This window comes from Antedon mediterranea, chromosome 6 (genome assembly GCF_964355755.1).
Source record: "Antedon mediterranea chromosome 6, ecAntMedi1.1, whole genome shotgun sequence".
Lineage (NCBI taxonomy): Eukaryota > Metazoa > Echinodermata > Crinoidea > Comatulida > Antedonidae > Antedon > Antedon mediterranea.
Window position 1 is genome coordinate 9,833,153 of NC_092675.1, and position 20,010 is coordinate 9,853,162.

A 20,010-nucleotide genomic window follows, 5' to 3' on the forward strand; every position below is an offset into this window, starting at 1 on the left:
GATATTTATTTTGTTGATCGATATTATAATGCTTTATTTTTAAATTATTTATACAGTATAACATTGTGCAATACTTTTAAAGTAATCTATGCTTGTGTAAGTGCTTTATGTTCACGTGCCTAATAAGCTCGCTGGTTGAGTACAATCTTGAATTATATAGCATATTATTATATAATTGTATTAGACAATTATTACACAATGAACATGTATTACAGAATGTTTATTTATTTTTGTATTACCACTAATATATATAGTTATATAAGTAAGTCTATAGACATATAATACCATTGGCCAGTTTTAGATATGAACAAAACGATTTAAACTATTGTATTCAGTTGTTTCGATAGCTATGCAAACATTTTCTTATACACAGTTTATTAGAACAAATTGACTCAAAGATAAATAGCTATGACAAAAAAAATTATAAAAATGTATGAGTTCTATGGCACAAATAATGTCATGAGGTGAAAGTTGAAATTCTATTTTCATGAGGCGCAGTCTGAGTAAAAATCTAAGTAGATTCTTGTCATTGTCATTGTTCTGATCTTGTTGTTTACAGAACAAAACAGACGATGCTGCTATTGAATTTCACGAGGCGAAGCCTGAATGAAAATTGAATTTGTATATTTCACCGAAATTAAAAAAGCATTTACCTGAAAAAGCACGTAATTTAAAAAAATGTCAGACAACTGTTTTTGGACAAATAATCGAACCATTTATTTTGTATTTTTATAAGTTAGTGTTTTTTTAACTGTGGAAGTAAATAACTGTAAACTACAAAATGGCTTATTCAACATTTACTTGTTTTTTGGGGACAATACAGCTTTAAGGAACATTTTAGCACTGTTTATGTATGATGTATGTTAATGTAAATAATTGGAAATTGCAATTTGAATTATTGAACATTTTAGCATCATTAACTTACTATTATTATACTTAGATTATAGAACAAACGGTTATTAATATAATTATAGTATAGGCATAATTGGAAAAAGTAGCATGGACCTATATTATATGCGTATTCATATAATAAATAATGATAGTTCTTAATTATTTTCAAACGCTTTGTTCGTATGTGTTTAAATTGTTTGTGCTTTGTGAGTAGTTTACATCGTGTCACCTGCCGTTCAGTATTAGTTATATTAAATGGTAAAAGTTGAATGGTTCTATTATATTTTGGGGTGTTTTTTTTTTTTCCAGTACGCGCCTTTAGAAAATGGTAGTATACTGAGCTCTGGTGTTCAAAGGGCTGCGACACGATCAGTTCCACGCCTTTTAACAGCACCGCACGCCGCGGAGAATATGAACATAGTACAGTATTATGTTGGTATTTGTCGCAACCAGACATAAGATCAGAGGACTGTTACGAATTATTATTGGCACGGAAAACTCAGTGTCCTGTTAGATTGCATTGGTTAAGAGTTTTGTTTTTGTTTAAAGAAAAGGATATTTCCATTCGTTGAAAGCCTTGAAATATCTATCAATTTATATCAGATAGCATTTAAAGGTTAGAGAATGAAATATATGTCACAAAGCTGTATTTTTAGGTTGTTCATCCTTAGCAACATGGTTGCTGTAGGCTATAGAAGCATTACATTAAATACGTGTGGAACTATGGTATAGATTATAATATTATGAGAAAGAAAAATGTTATTTTTCTGCTGACAACAGTATGCCTATATCAATCAATCAATCAAAGTAACATTTATTTCTCTTCTTTTCTTTTATAGAATATAAAAATTAATAGTAAATATGATTAACATAAGAGGGGCAACATTCCAAAAAAGCGAAGGTTGTAGAAGGCAGCCCATAAAAACTGGAAAAAAAAAACAGGACAACACGGGAACCGGAAACAGGACAAAAACAGTAATGAAGACTTTTAGTTTCAGGGTACCGAAAAGAATAAATATTAAAACTACAATGAGTGAAAGGATAATTACACATAACTAGATAAGAGGTGCCGTTTCAATTTAAAAGAAAAACTATTCTTAGACAAATCACTTTTTATATTAAGGTACGTTATCCCAGAGTTTAGGACCAGTAAACTTAATGCTAATGTTTAAAAGAAGTAGTTTAAAAAAAGGAATACGTATTTGATTTATTATCATTATTATTATTTATTGCCAAAAACCAGTTACAAACAAACAAAAACACAGAAACTAAGAGAGTAGGCAGGAACCTAAAAGTGAACCTAATCACTACAACAAGAGTTCAGGTTCCGTACTCCCAAAGTAACAACAATGATATATATATTTGCGCTTCTTGTGAAAATTAAGATTGAAACTAAAAGAATCATCAAAGTATGATGGCAGGATCGAGTTTAGCCATGAATAAAGAAAAACCCTTTGTTGAAGATGGTTAATATCCTAAATTTTAAGAACTCCAAATAATATTACAGTAAGTGAGGTAAGGGAGGATTAGTGAACAGTAAAGAATCCGGAGTATGTTTTGAGGGATTAAAGATGATAATCTATATATGATACCAGAACTTCTGGATATTTTGTTTTCGACTTGAGTAATCTGATGTTTCCAATTTAGTTTACTGTCCAGATAAACACCAAGAAATTTAGTTTTCTCAACAATAGGTATTAATTGATCTTTAATTTTTAGTTTGAAAGTACTGGTATTTAGTGGTATTTGTGAATTTTTAAACACCATACAACAGCACTTCTTTAGATTAACAGAAAGTTTGTTTGCAGAAAAGTAGGTTAAAATTTTGTGTAGATTTTCTGTTGAAATTTTAAAAAGGAAATATATATTTTTATCAGTGTAAATTAGGGTTGTGTCATCAGCATACAAGAGAAACGAAACATATTTGAGGCATTATGGATATCATTTATGTATAATAAAAATAATAGAGGCCCAAGCATGGAACCTTGAGGGACTCCACAAATAATAGGAAGAAAATCAGAAAGGGTATGTTTAAATTGAGTGCATTGCTTGCGGTTTGAAAGGTAGCTTTTGAATAAATTATATACATGGCCACGGATTCCATAATTATGTAACTTATATAATAGAATATCGTGATCAATTGTATCAAAGGCCTTCGAGAGATCAATGAAAATACCAATGGCAAATTCACCCCTCTCGAAAGCCCCAAAAATTTCATTTGTTAATTGAAGAAGGTGCGGTGGATGTATTATAGTTCTTACGAAAGCCAAATTGTTTATTGTAAAGTATATTATTTTTTTGAAAATAATTGTATGTTCGATCATAAATAAGGCGTTCAAGTATTTTGGAAAAGATCGGTAGCACTGATATAGGACGGTAATTACTGGAATCAGATTTGTCACCAGTTTTAAAAATAGGAGTTACTTTAGCTAGTTTAAGGGTGTCAGGAAAGGTGCCATTTACAAAAAAAAGATTGAAAATGTAGCAGAGGGGTTCAGAAATAAAAGGGATAAGTTGTTTAATAATAGACGGGTTAATATCATCAATGCCAGGTGCTTTACCAGTTTTGAGGCGCATAACAATATCCATAATCTCAAAAACAGTCACAGAATTTAGAAATAAATAATTTAATAAAATAATAATAATAAAAAAATTATTAAAATGATTTGAAATTATGTTGGGATCATCCGTTAAGTTTCCTTCGCAATTTACAGTGGTCTTCGAAATGCTTACTTTCATTCGTTTTTATTAGACTATTTATAATTGTCCATGTTCCTTTGATATTATCTTTCTGCTGCTTAAACTTTTTTTTCATAATAATCGCGTTTTGTTAATTTTATTAAAGAGTTAAGGGAGTTACGGAATTGTTTATATTCATTCATGTTTTTGTCATTCGGATAGCGGAGGGATTTGGAATACAGTTTTTGTTTATGCTTTATTGAATTTAAGAGTTCATCCGTCATCCAGGTCTTTATTTTTTTTTTGACCTGCAGACTGCTCTTGAATTTGTAAAATGTTTATCATACAGTCGTTTAAATTCAGTTTCAAATGAAAGTAAAGCAATATTAGGATTATCCGTACCATAAACACCAGTCCAATTCATGTTTGACAAATCGTTTTTTATGTTTGAAATATAATAATGATTGCATACAACAAATGGTTTTCAGTGTAATTAATAGAGGGAACTTGCCTAACAGACGTGCCTACAATGAAATCATGACAAACCGGTGGCGCTTGTGATATATAAAAAATAAAAAACATGAGTAGTCAGATAAAAATCAAGTCAAGTAGTATATTATACATTTAAGTATACCATTATAATATAAGAATTCACATCTAAGTACACCCGTTCTACTCGTAGTTATTCTATCGGTGGTATCCTGTACATTCTTCTTACAATTACTGTATATACAAACCCACAACCTGTAAACTAATATGCAAATTATTGATATGCAATATGTAAATGAAAGTATTTACAGAAAGTCTACGTAAACACGACAGCGCAATGTACATGCTTACAGTCACGATGCTTTCTCAATGTGTATGTCACTGCAGCACGAACATTCCTGGCGTACTAACTTCAAACGCAGTCAAAATATATGACTTCTATATGGCAGATTTTTATTTTGAAAAAAACAATGGAAAATTAGTGAGAGTAGGTCACTGTGCCTTGTGGCTACATCAGTGTTGTACCTAGTTTAGGCCCCTCATAAAGGTAAAACACGCTAAGTTTTTAATATGGTAAATAAAATGAAGATTTGTCTATAGGCCTACTGCATTAGGATTAATACAATTGTTTTTCAGCTATTTTGTACAATGTGTTTATACATGTTTGTACATACATTTTAAACATTGCCGTACAAAAACAATGTTTACCCAATTCGCCAGTTTGGAGTAGTGACATCAGCTTTCAGCATTTCTATCTATTTAATTATACATTCATTCATTCAAGGAGTTATTATTATTGATACTTTAAAATAACTTTATTGTCTGTCCAAACACTATATATTTCATACAATATAGACAAAAAATTTGCACAATTTACCGTATTTTAATATGGTTTTAGAATAATATACGATGACATGTTATCAATTTACAGTAAAAACAAGGCCAACAGCCATAAGTCGGGTGCTAAAACGCATAGTGATACCGGACCGACAGACAGACCGACAGACCGACAGACCGACCGACCGACATAGTGAACTATAGAGTCGCGACTAAAAACAAGAAGAACTGAATACAGTATTGTTTTGCCACGCGATACTTATTTATCGAATACACAAAAATGAAGCCATATATAATCATCATCGACAGCAACGCTATCGTTTGTTATGACAATCTCAGACGATATAAAATTGAGATGTAAAGAAAATATTTGAACAATCATCATATCTATGTCCTACAGTAGGCTACACTGTACATTTGCTATACTGGCATTGCTGCTGTGGTTGAAATGATATTTGATGATAATAAATAAATAAAGGATAATTTCCTGTAACAATTAATAGCAATCTGATTTATATTTATTTTGTATTGTTCCCAGCATCTCGTTCGATCAATTGAATTCAAAATATCTTTGTACCTTGCATTTCCTTTTATTACCCTTATTTAAATAAATACCACTCAAAGAGAAACTATATTAAGAAATATACTTAGTTTTCTTAGGCCTATAAAATATCATTATTCTTTTGGATCCTCTGATAATATTTATTATTCATTTACAAATGAAATAATTGTTGTTGGTTCATTTAATGATATTTCTATTAACCAAAAGGTTAACTTATTGACGAAGACGGAACAAGAAAATAACAAATAAAAGAGAAATAGAAAATAAATTGCTTATTCAATTCTGGCAAACAAATTCTTTATTTTGCATTCTTGTATCTCAACTTTCTCAACTCGATTTTCAATAGTCAGATTTATCTATGACAGCTGAAGAATCGGATGTCACACCGTACCAATTGAAAATGAAGAGGGTGCTATATATTGGCATTTGGCAAAATATGGTGTATTAAGTGCAATCATTTCCATTCTATAAGCATGTGAACATTCTTCAGACCTGAATGACAAGTTTTCCTCTGCATTCTATCCATTATGTGATATAACCAACATTAAACGTACTAAATCAAATAGACTTTGTTTCGGATTCATTGCAAATAAAAAAAATCCAATGCCAATAAATAAGGAACAGCGTCGAGACAACGGATTGTTGTCTCATTACTTATGCGCATTATTTAATCAAAGTCTCTCTCCTCTCAAACTAGATTTATAGAATTATCATAATACACACTATCATATTTAAGTACCCGTGCCTATTTCAAATTACAGTATTCGACAATAATATCAACACGTAGGCATATATAGGATGACGTAATGATCACCTATTTATTACAGATGTATGTGCATTATTCTTGATAACCTTTTGGTTTTTGTAGGCCTATATGAAACCTATATGATAGAAAACGCAGAATATTTCATCATGTTGCTAAAAAAACATTTAATATTTTAAAAGAGTACCAACTAAATAAAAATAGATGGACGTACGGCAATTGTAGGACTGCTGTTGACGATTAATTAAAATTCAAAATATCATAAAGATAAAGATTGATGAATATGGTACAGTAATCAGTAATCGGATAATGTACTTATGCTATTAGTGTTTTTCTGTGTGAAATAATGGTTGGCCTAGACTGTATAGGCCTACGAAACGTGTATTCATCGAGGTGTGTACCAATCAAAAGTCTAAATTTGTCCTCTTTCTTTTTCACAAATATAAAAAATATCTACACCACCACCTGCTCGTGGTTTCAGTGACATATGACACACACTATTTATTCAGCATACACATATAATATCTTCTAAAATATAGCTTTCAATAATGTTATAGTTTCATTTTATTTCATAACATTTATTTCTTATCTTTCAAAGTAAAAACAAAATAACAATTTAAATATAAGAGGCAAAAACCCAGAAAGTAATAACATTTGGAGGTATAGTGCATATAAGATATAAGATAGTGTATGGTATGCAAAGAAAATAGAATAGTAGGGTGAACCAGTCTATGTGTAGGCCTATATTCAATTCCTCAGTCACTCCAGTGGTGTTAAACAAAACATTGGAAGCAACTGAGGAATTGAATGTATACCTTTGTAATTACTACGATAATCAAAAATGTTCAAGTTCAGTATATTTGAGGACTACATGGAATGACTGTTGGGTTATATTACAAAAACATCGCCGGCTGATTGACCAGGTACACTTATTAACAATGGCAGATAATCATCTATAATTATGTGTGACATTGGGATTTTTTTCATGGTAAATGAAGAAATAAAATAATAAAATTTATGTGACCACCACATGTTTATGTGGAAGTTCTCACATAACGTCAGAAAATATATTGAGTTGTGAGTTCAATATCTGCAATATTGAATAAATAAATATTAGTTACCACTGTTACTAAAACTGTAATTACTTGGCCTTTACTTAAGCATAATTTATTACTGTAGTATCGTATTCTGTTTATTGAATGAATTGATATGCTTGTAGAATTGTTATACTGTATTACCAAGGCCATATACATGGCTGCAGTTGCGTGCTCAAGTTAGTGTTTACCGACCAACCGACCCACCAACCACCGACCAACCGACCAACCGACCGACCGACCGACCAACCTACTGATCATATAAATATATACAGTTCTAACATGAACTTCTGACATTACATGTAAGAAAAACATTTATAAAAAAAGATTTTCCAGGATAGCTCAAACAGCTTATAGTATAGCTTATTTTGATTGGGAATATAACTAGAAAACCAACCATTAGCCATCTCATTATTGTCAACACACATTTTTATTGATAAAGTGATAAAGTATATCTAATAATAATCTAATCAGCTTATAAATATGAAATGCATCAGATATCTTGAAAATCATTAGAATTTGAATGATTAATTGTTAGCAGGACTATTAAATCAATCAATATAAAAGGCTATGTCAGGTGTTCTAACATAAGACCAGAGCAATTGGATAATTCATCAACTTGTTCACATAAAGTTGTAACGATGATTTATTAGAGCAAAACACACCATTTGAAGTCTTATCTATAACATCAAATGTTTTGAATTACAAAAGCTGAAAAGTTATGAAGTCAAATTTATTTCGACAGAATTGGAGTAAACATGACACTCTTCTCATCTTCCCTTTAAAGGACATACTACTCGTTTTCTTCACTCTACTCTACCTCACTCACTCTCAATCGCTCAATCTTTTCATCTTAACGTGTCTTCCTCTTCTGTGCTTGACATTAAAACTGCCCTTAAGATGTAAATGTATAATTTGTTACACTTTCATTAAATATTATTATAACAATAATCATAATAACAATAATTACAATAATTAAAAATAATAATAACTACTACAGTAGTAATGAATAATTTGTATGTGTTTAAATTTTAAATGTAAATATGTATAATTATGTTTGTATGATGTAGTATGTTAAAGCGGATATTAGCCCTTGATGGCATTTGAATTGAATACAATAATAACTTGGAGGCTTGTTTAAATACCATAATGCCTTATTTTGTATTGTTAAAAATGATATGGTTTTGTCAAATTGTTGTTAATCTAATGACATAGTTGCTTGGCCTAGATAGGCCTATTGAAGTTTTGCAAATTTGGATAGAAAATTGTTTACACACATGTGTTGAACTAGAAGAATATTGCACGAGGCTGATGTGTACCATATTTATGTTTATGTACTTGTTTGGAAAAATGAATATCGATTTTATTTCAGTTCAGGTATTATCTCTATGAAAGTACTAAAATAACTTATTTTATATCAACACGTAGCCTAGCCTATTGTAAATATATACTTACTTGATGTGGGTTGATTTTTATTAATTACAGCTTTATTATAATAATTATAAATAGTTGATAAATATTTACTATCCTGATTCTGAACAGATAGATTGGACGAAATGTGCTTAGTGTGCAAATACCATATTGTATAAGAGGTTCTTTTCAAGATGGTCACTGACGGACACTGATGACACGTTAAGAATAAAATAGACAATAACTATGCAAAGGTATTTATAAATAAAGTGACTCAAATTATGATGGTTAAAGGGATATTTAAAAAAATCTAAACGGAACTTTTGGTATCAAAATTAACATTGTCTTGTCCTACTACGATAAACTGATTACCTGATATGATGTGTGCCGTTTGGGTGTTTAGTGCTTTAGGCATATCAACTAATCATGGTACATACAACTTTGTTATTTATTATAATTATTATTTTGAATATTACTTTTAGTAGGCCTAATAAAGAACTGCATTATTTCAATCCCCTCCACTCCGAACAGTTCATTTATATGCTTCCCAGACAACGGTATGCCTAAACCTTCTCAACTGTGATGGTTCACTCTTTCCTGATGATTGGGTTATGTCAGTACTGAGTATAAATTTACTTTTCAGAAGTACCGATTTTAAAAATGGATTCTCTGTTATAGTAGGGCTATGTGATCACTAATTACTGAAATTGAATAAACTATACTGGTCTTTTTATCAATTTTTGTTCAAATTAGTTTAATATGTCACAGTTGTTTGTAAATAATCTTACACAAGAAAATCATTTTGTGAGTCGGATGTCGACTGAACAATTATTTGAAATTATAATTATCCTTAACTATTATTTAAATACAGTAACACATTTTAAGTAGGTCTTTCATTATAATCCACTTGTTGAAGTGTCTCATTATATCCAACTACTTCATAATTGTATTGTATAAAAAACGTATAAAAGGACAGTAACTGTAACAGAGATCAGAAAGAACCCGTAGAACGACAACATAGCTAGGAGGTAAGTTGGTTGATTTCTTACATCTTATTTAACCACATAGCATAATATTTCTGTATGCATTAATTAGATTGTAATTTTGATTAAAATTGTTCATCTGGTTTTGGATATTTATGAATTTATATTTCTTTTTGAAAAAGAAACCAGAAGTTACCGAAACTAACCTGCTTGAAATTTTCACTAACTTTTATTTTTCTTTTCGAAAAGAATTATAAATTTAAGATAATGATGCTAATAAATGTAACTTAAGATTTTCCACAAATATGCTTGCTACAGTAAGAGACATCAGATACTTTCTTGTCTGGTTTTATTTAAACTATAAAATTAAAACTAAGATCAAATGATAACAATAAAACCGCTAAGAAGCTATACACTTTAAACAACTCATCACAACACAGATTTTCTATTAATGGAAACGGTAACGCTACATGTTTGTAAATTCATTGAAATTACTTCATTTGGTTTTTATGGTAAAACAATACTAGTAAAGTGCGGTATATCTGGTAGCCTACATTTTGAAAGTGTTTTTTCATTCCATTATGTTATAACAGACCTTATTGTACTCTCCTATTTCTTCTAAAGAAAATACGGTATAGTAATTGCAGATATATTATTGTTTGATGATATGTTTTCTGAGACAATTCGAATTATATTAACAATTTTCATTGATTTATGTTTCATTTATTTTGTTTTCGTAATTATTTTACATATAAAATGATAACATATAAACAACTCTTTATATACATAACTATACAAAAAAGATACACTAACAAAGACCCATGGACCCATAGGCTGGCAAATATATTAAAACTCTTGCAGTAGAAAACGACAGTTTGCATCTGCACATAACCAAAACATTATTAGTGTTTAATTCTTAGTGAGAAACCTTAACTAGATTCTCTGATGGTTTCTTTGAAATATAACAAAGCATTATTAACAAACATAGTTGACGCACTAATGTGGCCTTGGTAAATTAAGTATCATAATGAGTTAATATAACAAATTTGAAGCTTCCTGAACAATACCGTATTTAATTAACATTTAATTAGGCTTTTCCAAACATTGGATACAAAACATCTGTAAAAAGTATACTATAACTTCACATTCCCTCATAGGTGCTGTCATGGTCCGAAGGCGCCAAAATCGGTCACGCCGGACTAGGAAAATTTCGGGTTTCGGGATAATGTGCTCTTGCAACTCATTGTACATAACTAATAATATTTATGTCTACTAAAATTGTGTTTAAAAATAAATCACCGATTTTTTTTTTCAGATTTCACTGAAATTTCAACACAAAATGTTCAAAATGATGTTTGTTGCGTTGGTAGCAGTAATGGTAGAGGTTACTCTTCCAGCATTAGCTTTATACCACCCCGGACGTTCGTGCTGTCCCAGCTATTGGACATCATACAACAACAACTGCTACAGAATTTTTGGCGAATCTCTAAATTGGCAAGACGCTGAAAATTACTGTCAGCATCAGGGATCTGATGCTCATCTAGTATCTCTCCACAGCCAAGGCGAATCAGATTTCGTTAAAGATTTTTGGAACACAGCTACCGGAAACAGAGTCACTGAACGGGTCTGGAGAAATATGTACTGGATTGGATTGACAGACGCGCATTATGAAGGACATTTCAAGTGGTCTGATGGCAGCGGATATGCCTCTTACAGAAATTTCCACGCTGGTGAACCAAACAACCATAGAGGAAACCAAGACTGCATTGTAGTGTGGGATTACCAACATAAAAATAAAGGATTGTGGGATGACCAACAGTGCTATAATAAACATCCTTTTATTTGCAAAATGAGTCAATAAAAAAATACTTGTTTTAAAATCTTAAAACATATCTATTATTACTAGTAATAGTAGTAGTAATTAAAGAAAACTGTTCACATAACTGTTTTATTTTAAATAAAATATAATATTCAGTACAAACGTTCGAGTATTCTCCATAACTCGCTAGTGGTATGGAGATCAGAAAGCATTCGTAGTAGTATTTTTATCGATACACTTAATCAAGCTCAAGGTTCTGTTTAAATAAATTTAAATTGCATACACGTTGGTCGTGTATTTTGTTATTAATTAAGTAAATATCTAATTAATTAACGATTGAATGAATGAATGAATGAAAAATATTATTATTAAAAAATAAATGAGACGGTTTTAATGCTGCATAAGCAGCCGATTATCGTACGGTCCTGTCTCTAGAACAATAAAGCAAGGTCTAACTGTAATAGTATTAACATACAAATTTCTAGGTGACTATTTAGTTAGTAATTAATAGTTAGTTACAGTCTATCTAGTGACAACTGCAGAACCCAGTGAATATTGAACGAGGACTACAATTTCATTCTCTCGTGGTAAGCAATTTCTAATTCAAAATCTCTAACCCAATTTTATGTCATAACCTAAGAAAGTCACACTTAATACTTATGAATGTATACAATAAATAAGTATAGCGAATGTCGATAGTGAATGTCTAAGGAAGGATATCAAACAACAGACAGTGAGTGCATTGGATGCCATACGATTATGCTCCCACAGGCTTTCTGGTATGGTATCGACTTTGCTTCCACAAAACGTCATTAGAATCTACCGTACGGGCTAATGTAGCCTATGGCCTACCGTATATGAGCGAATGTGACTGGTAATACAATCCATATATATATATCTGTAAACTTTTTGATAGCATATCCTGACCCGTATGATAAATAACTTTAATAAACAATGAATATGTCTTTGAGAACATCGATGTTCTACCTCTTTCCTTCCGAGTTGGATGCATGGCTAAACTTATTATTGTCATCAATAGCAAAGGCAATTGGTTTTCGCTCTTGTAGGCAACAACAACCCAGTCCACACTTTGAACCGTCACAAATTAGTGTGATTTCTTTTTTCACATCGTAAAATGCAAGGACTGGTGGTAAGATTAACTTTTGCTTTAATCTTTCAAATGAGGTTCCCATTTCCATATGACGTTCTAACGAAGCATCTCTCGTATAGTGGGGCTGTCATTTCACTGAAGTTGGTGTCTACGAACTTGGACACTTAGTTTAGCATTCCCAAAAAACCTGCTCAGCTCAGTTTGGTTTTCAGGTGGTGGTATTTCAACAATTTTTTTTCGGGTCTGGTTTGATTCCATCTAGTTATTAGGTGTCCAACATAAGATACTTGGCTTGTTCTGAATCTACATTTGGACTGGTTCAGTTTTAGGTTTAGAAGGTCATCCACTATCATTTCGCATGGGTATCCTTCGAAGTGTGTCTCCATTGCCCTTTGGTATACTTCGCTTCCACTGTTTACTCCGTATGGTAGCCGTAAGTATTTGAATCTTCCTAGTGGAGTGTTAAAACAGGTCAGGTTTGTTGATTCGTCATCGAGTGGAATCTGCCAAAAAGATCGAGTACAGTAAAAATCTTTAAATTTGTAAGATTCGTTGTGGCTTGTTTTATTGTACGCATGGGGTGGTGTGGCCTTTTTAAGGCTTTGTTTAGATCACGCGGATCGATACATTATTATTATGTCATCAGTGTTTTTCTTTTTGGTTGCAACCATTAAAGAAACCCAATCGGTGGTTTCTTCTACTGGTGTTATGACACCAAGATCTGTCATTCTCTTTGGCACACGCCTTGGTGGTCGAATGATTGCTGGTATATCTGGATCAATTTTCATTTTATATTTTAAAGGCAGTTTGCCTAATTTTCTATCAAACACTTCTGGAAACTTTGTAATCTCACAAGCTTTAGCATTGGCTAGCTCGTGTACAAAATCATCGTTGATAGTTATGAGGTTCAGTTTCAGTGAGTCAACAAGTCCAAGAATGGGTGAGCAGTTTTCTTTCAATATGCAGAAGCATGTGTTGTATGTTTCACCAGCGACAGTTATTTTTTTTTTCTCTTTTGTGGCGCAAACACCACTTTTATTCACATTCATATTATCTCATATTACATAAAATCGTATTATTTAACTTGTAAATGTTGTTACAGTTCATAATTAACATTTTTACATATATGAATTCTGTATTACTCCTTTTTTCATTAATTTTCTTATATTTTGTTATACACTTGACAGGATCATCATTATCATCTATCCCGTTTTAAAATAGTTCACACATTTTCATTTGTTTGTTTTCATTTTACAACCCGGATTATACAATATATTTATATACATGATAAAAAAAACAATAATAGCTCAGTACCACCAGTAACCCGTATCACTGTAATTCCTTTTCGGTTAATCGTATCAAATTAGAAATTATATTATCATAATCTTATTTCTTAAAGCTACCCATTTTTCTATACTTGTTTCTTTATTGTTATATGTTTCACATTCAATGTTATATAACATATTGCTTTTAAATGAATTCCATAAAGATTTACCCACTGGCTTATTTAGTGCAGATAACATTTTTATTCTATAAATAGTAAATGCTGCAAAAGTGTAAATATAATCTATTAGCTTATCTCCCGTTCCTAGTATTAATTGTTTAAATGATATATTATTGTGATTTAAACTTACAAAGATACTAAGCATTTTCCTCCAATATTTCTGAATAAATCTACAACTAAAAAACAAATGATTTTCATTTTCAATTTCTCAACATTTGTCACACGTTTGTGTTTCCTTAACTTTCCACTGATACAGCCGTTTGTTGGTAGGCAGTATTCTATGTAACATCTTATAATTGAATTGTGCTAGTTTCTTATCTTTCATTTTACATACTTTCCGTAACCAAGAGTTTTCCAATCAAAGTTGTTATCATTGAAGTACTCTTCCCATTTTAGTTGTGACATTGGAATAATGAAATATTCTTTCACAAACCATGAGTATATTAGTTTGGTAGTATTAATCTCATACTTGGTCCCAACTAATTCATCATTATCATCACAATTGAAAATATCTACCTCCTTAATAATACGTTTCCATTGAATTGGTATTGCCTTAATAATGCACAAATACTCATTTAACCAGTTTGTTTTACATTGTAGTTTCACCAGTATTTCGTTTGATGTTAAAAAAGTGTTCTTATTAACAATGTCTTTAATACTGATAATGCCACTGTCAATCCAATGCTTGTAGAAAAGCGATTTTTTTTTAAGTTTAACGTAGTGGTTTCCCCACAGTTGCTCATTCATTATATCGTTATAAGTTTCAGGTTTTTTTTTAGAGATTCTGTTATAATTTATGTAGGCTTTTATCATATTTTTGTAAAACAGTGGAATTTTATCAGAATTAACATCAATAATGTTATAACATGACATATTAAGTAAAACATTAACATCACATATTTTTTTAATATAATACATTGGAATATTTTTCCATTTAGCACCATCATCATTCATAATTCTTTTTAACCAGCCACACATGAGTGCGTTAACATGAAGAGTAAAATCAGGCATTTTAATGCCTCCCATCTCAATATCACCAATTAGAGTTTTTCTTTTTATCTTTTCCCTTTTATTGTTCCAAATAAAATTATATATTAGATTTGTAACTTGTGTATATACATATTTTGGAACATCAGTGATATTTGCAGCATATGTTAATTTAGATAGTGCAAGACTTTTCAGGATTATTATTCTACCAAAAATTGAGAGATTTCTAGCATTCCATTGTTTTAAAGTCTTTTCTAGCTCTATTAATTTAACATCCCAGTTTTTTCTGGTACATTCTTCTGTATTATACCCTACATATATGCCTAAAATTTTGATCGGGTGTTTTACCCAATTTAATTCTAAAGGTCTATCTATTCTGTTCTTCCATTTACCAATCCAAAAAGCATTGGTTTTTTTTTTATTTAGTGTCATTCCAGATACTTCACAAAAACGTTCAATTACACTGACTGCTGACTTAATACTTTTGTCATTACCAACATACAAAACAGTATCATCGGCTAATTGGCTTATTCTAGCTTCTATGTTATCTAAAATGAATAACAGAGCAGATAGAGGACAACCTTGTCTAATACCTCTTTCCATTTTAAAATTGTTTGAAACCCAACCATTGTTAACTGTGACACATTCAACGTTATTGTATAATACTTTTACCCAGTTACATAAGAACATTCCAAAGTTAAACTTTTCTAGAACATTGAACATAAAATCTCTACTAATAGAGTCAAAAGCCTTCTTAAAATCTATGGTAATTATTGCCCCTTCGATATCATTACACTCTGTATAATAAAGCAGGTCTTCTATTAACCGAATGTTTTCACCAGCGAAACGGCCTTTTATATAACCTATTGATTTAATAACCATTTTAAGTCTGTTACTTAAAACATGTGCAAGAATTTTGTAATCGGTGTTTAAGAGGGTAATGGGACGCCAATTATTCAAATTTTCTTTTTCTCCATCCTTGAACAAAAGGGTGATTACACCTCGTTTTTGCGAAAAGGATAATTCTTGAGAATTATAACTTTCATTTAACGCATCGCAAATTAAATGTTTAATATTATTCCAAAAGAACACATAAAATTCAACACTTAGACCATCCGATCCAGGTGTTTTATTTTTTTCCATCATTGAAATGGCCTTTTTACATTCATCAATAGTGACGTAACCTTCACAATTTTCTTTTTCTATTTCTGAAAGCTTGTTTATAATAGAATTACAAAGGTATTTATTAATTTTTCCAGGGTTTATAACATTTTTTGCGTATAAACCTTCGAAATGTTGTATTTGTTCCTTTAAAATATCAATTGGGCTCGTTGCTAAGCTCCCATCTTTAGTAATTAAACTTTTTATGTGTTTCTTTTTACTTTTGGATCTTTCTAACCCAAGAAAGTATTTTGTATTCCGGTCGCCTTCCTCTATCCATTTTACTCTGGACCTAATTTGCGCGCCTTTTGCTTCTACATTATAAATGTTTTCAAGCTCTATTTTTTTATTTTCAATTTTATTTTCAATGGTTATATCACAATTTTGAGTATTCATAATTGTTTCATTTAAGTTTTTTATTTGTTTTTGTAATTTTTCTTTCTTTTTATTCTGGTTTTTATTTTTTTGTTTTCCGTATGCAATTGAAAAATCTTTTATTTTTGTTTTTACAAGCTCCCATAACAAACTTGCACTTACAGGTTCTCTATTATTTTTTAGTATTGAAACATCAATTATTTTAATTACTAATTTTGTAAATGTTTCATCTTTCAGAAAGCTATTGTTGAGCATCCATAAACCAGGACCGCGTATTTTTTCATGCAAATCTATTTTAATTGATACCGCCTGGTGATCTGTGAGAATAGCTGGACGAATGTCACAGGCTAAAATATCTCCATTTGAAAAGAGATCTTCTGATATTAACCAGTAATCCAGCCTACGGAAAATGTTGTTAAATCTCTTACGCCACGTAAATTGTTGCTTATTCATGTTTTTGGATCTCCAAATAATCATTTAAATTTAAATTTTTCATTAGGTTTTTAATCGTAAAAACAGATTTATCAGACCTATTTGCGCTACCTTTTTGGTCAATGTCAGTATTCATGATGCAATTCAGATCTCCACCTAGAATGATAGAATTACCCTTCCCTCCACCAAAGTCATTGTAACATTTGTGTATGGTACTAAAGAATGCACTTCTATTTTTGCTTTCATTAGGAGCATAAATATTTATAATGTCCAATTCCTTTTCATTTATCATTAAATTAAGAAATATATATCTTCCATCAATATCAGTTAACTTTTTAACAATTTTTCATTCAAGACCTTTTCGTAATAGTATCGACACTCCTCTACTATGTGAATTACCTATACTATGGATCGCTTCACCTTCCCAAACAAAGTTTGATTTATTAATAATCTCATTTGTTAGATGGGTTTCCTGAAGCAGACATATATCCGCTTTTTGATCTTTTACCCATTGGAATAGCTTATGTTGCTTATTTATATTTCTAGCTCCTCTAACGTTTAGTGTTATACAATGTAAATTCATAAGATTAGAGTAAAGAGCTTCCTAGGGAAATTACAATATTTAGAATACATATTATTAAGATTAAATTACTTGTTTTTGTTTCTCTTTCTTAAACTTCTTTTTTTCAATACTCTTTGTTTTTTCTTCTGTCCTGCCTTCATTTCCGGACTGTTCCTTCAGATCTCTCGCTGCTTTCTTGTTTGTGCTAACACTTTTACTTTTTTGCATACTTTTTTCAAAGTAGTCAGTTACCTTCTTCTGTTCATGCTCCTCTCTTTCCCCAACTTCCTGCTCCTCTCTTTTTTCAGCTTTTTGGTACTTTCTTCTCGGTAATTCTTGTTCCTCTCCTTCTTCAACTTCCTCCTCCTCTCTTTCGTCCACTTCCTGCTCTTCTCTCTGCTCCTCTCTGTCATCATCTTCCTGCTCATTTTGGTTTGTGTGTTGTTCTATAGTGATCACACTTGTTTCTTTCTGCGCATTTTCATCATCTGATGATTCACTACTTCCATCAAAACTAAACACTTCATCATGTGTTTCTGTATCAGATTGTACCGTAGCTCTTTTCCCGTAGTGGTTATCGTTAGCATTATTATTTTTTGGGTTTTCAAAGTTAAAAACCGATTCCCAAACTTTATTAATGTATGCACCAGGTGAACCAGATGATGATACATTATGCGCTTCAACATTACATCTGTCCCTAGTATGCCCTGGTAAATGACACTTGAAACAGATTATATCAGCTTTGCATTGAAAAGCTTCACTTCCTGACCGTCATGAAAAGCCCGTGCTCTAAAACCATTTATTATTATCTGTCTTGGTATTGGCGATTTTAGCTTTTCTACAACGACAGCTCTGTCACCGTTTAGCCAGCTGGTTAATTGACCATTAACCCTTATTTTTAGCCTTGTAACATCTCCTATTGGTTTGCATCCTAGCGCTTTCAACTTGCTAGCAATCTCTACGTCAGCAACCGATATTGGTATATCCTTTATGACTATTCTCGTTGTTTCCATGTTTGTATGCCAAATAAGGATTTTTGTCATGAATTGTAATATTACAATTCCTAATGTTTAGTCCATTCGTAATTAGTTTCACTCTATCATTTCTATTATTTAGATAAATTCGCCATAGGTTCCGTATTTTTTGAACACCGATTATACTTTCTGCAGCAATTATTTTTAGTAGGGCTATACATAGATCTTCATCTTTGAAAAAGCTTTTTCCTGTTGGTATTTATTAATAACTTCACATTATTTTGTTTTCGTAATTATTTTACATATAAAATTATAACATATAAACAACTCTTTATATACATAACTATACAAAAAAGATACAGTAACAAAGACCCATGGACCCATAGGCTGGCAAATATATTAAAACTCTTGCAGTAGAAAACGACAGTTTGCATCTGAACATAACCAAAACATTATTAGTGTTTAATTCTTAGTGAGAAACCTTAAATAGATTCTCTGATGGTTTCTTTGAAATATAACAAAGCATTATTAACAAACATAGTTGATGCACTAATGTGGCCTTGGTAAATTAAGTATCATGATGAGTTAATATAACAAATTTGAATCTTCCTGAACAATACCGTATTTAATTAACATTTAATTAGGCTTTTCCAAACATTGGATACAAAACATCTGTAAAAAGTATACTATAACTACCAAAATCGGTCACGCCGGACTAGGAAAATTTCGGGTTTCGGGATAATGTGCTCTTGCAACTCATTGTACATAACCAATACTATTTATGTCTACTAAAATTGTGTTTAAAAATAAATCACCGATTTTTTTTTTCAGATTTCACTGAAATTTCAACACAAAATGTTCAAAATGATGTTTGTTGTGTTGGTAGCAGTAATGGTAGAGGTTACTCTTCCAGCATTAGCTTCATACCACCCCGGACGTTCGTGCTGTCCCAGCTATTAGACATCATACAACAACAACTGCTACAGAATTTTTGGCCAATCTGTAACTTGGCAAGACGCTGAAAATTACTGTCAGCATCAGGGATCTGATGCTCATCTAGTATCTCTCCACAGCCAAGGCGAATCAGATTTCGTTAAAGATTTATGGAACACAGCTACCGGAAACAGAGTCACTGAACGAGTCTGGAGAAATATGTACTGGATTGGATTGACAGACGCGCATTATGAAGGACATTTCAAGTGGTCTGATGGCAGCGGATATGCCTCTTACAGAAATTTCCACGCTGGTGAACCAAACAACCATAGAGGAAACCAAGACTGCATTGTAGTGTGGGATTACCAACATAAAAATAAAGGATTGTGGGATGACCAACAGTGCTATAATAAACATCCTTTTATTTGCAAAATGTGTCAATAA

At 31.3% G+C, this 20,010-nt stretch overlaps 1 protein-coding gene across 1 annotated transcript; it reads left to right on the plus strand.

The window, feature by feature from the left end:
* The first annotated feature begins 11,056 nt into the window (after window positions 1-11,056).
* LOC140052412 (C-type mannose receptor 2-like) lies at window positions 11,057-20,010 on the plus strand. Its single transcript, XM_072098023.1, has 3 exons — window positions 11,057-11,561; window positions 13,441-13,615; window positions 19,620-20,010. Exons 1-3 carry the CDS (start codon window positions 11,057-11,059, stop codon window positions 20,008-20,010), a joined length of 1,071 nt encoding a protein of 356 aa, XP_071954124.1.

What these genes read in the sequence shown, in the direction of transcription:
- LOC140052412 (XM_072098023.1), top strand. Translation starts at nt 11,057, where the DNA reads ATGATGTTTGTTGCGTTGGTAGCAGTAATGGTAGAGGTTACTCTTCCA. An exon ending in TCCTTTTATTTGCAAAATGA is followed by an intron (nt 11,562 to 13,440) that starts GTCAATAAAAAA and finishes TATATTTTAAAG; the next exon opens with GCAGTTTGCCTAATTTTCTA. An exon ending in AATATGCAGAAGCATGTGTT is followed by an intron (nt 13,616 to 19,619) that starts GTATGTTTCACC and finishes CAACTGCTACAG; the next exon opens with AATTTTTGGCCAATCTGTAA.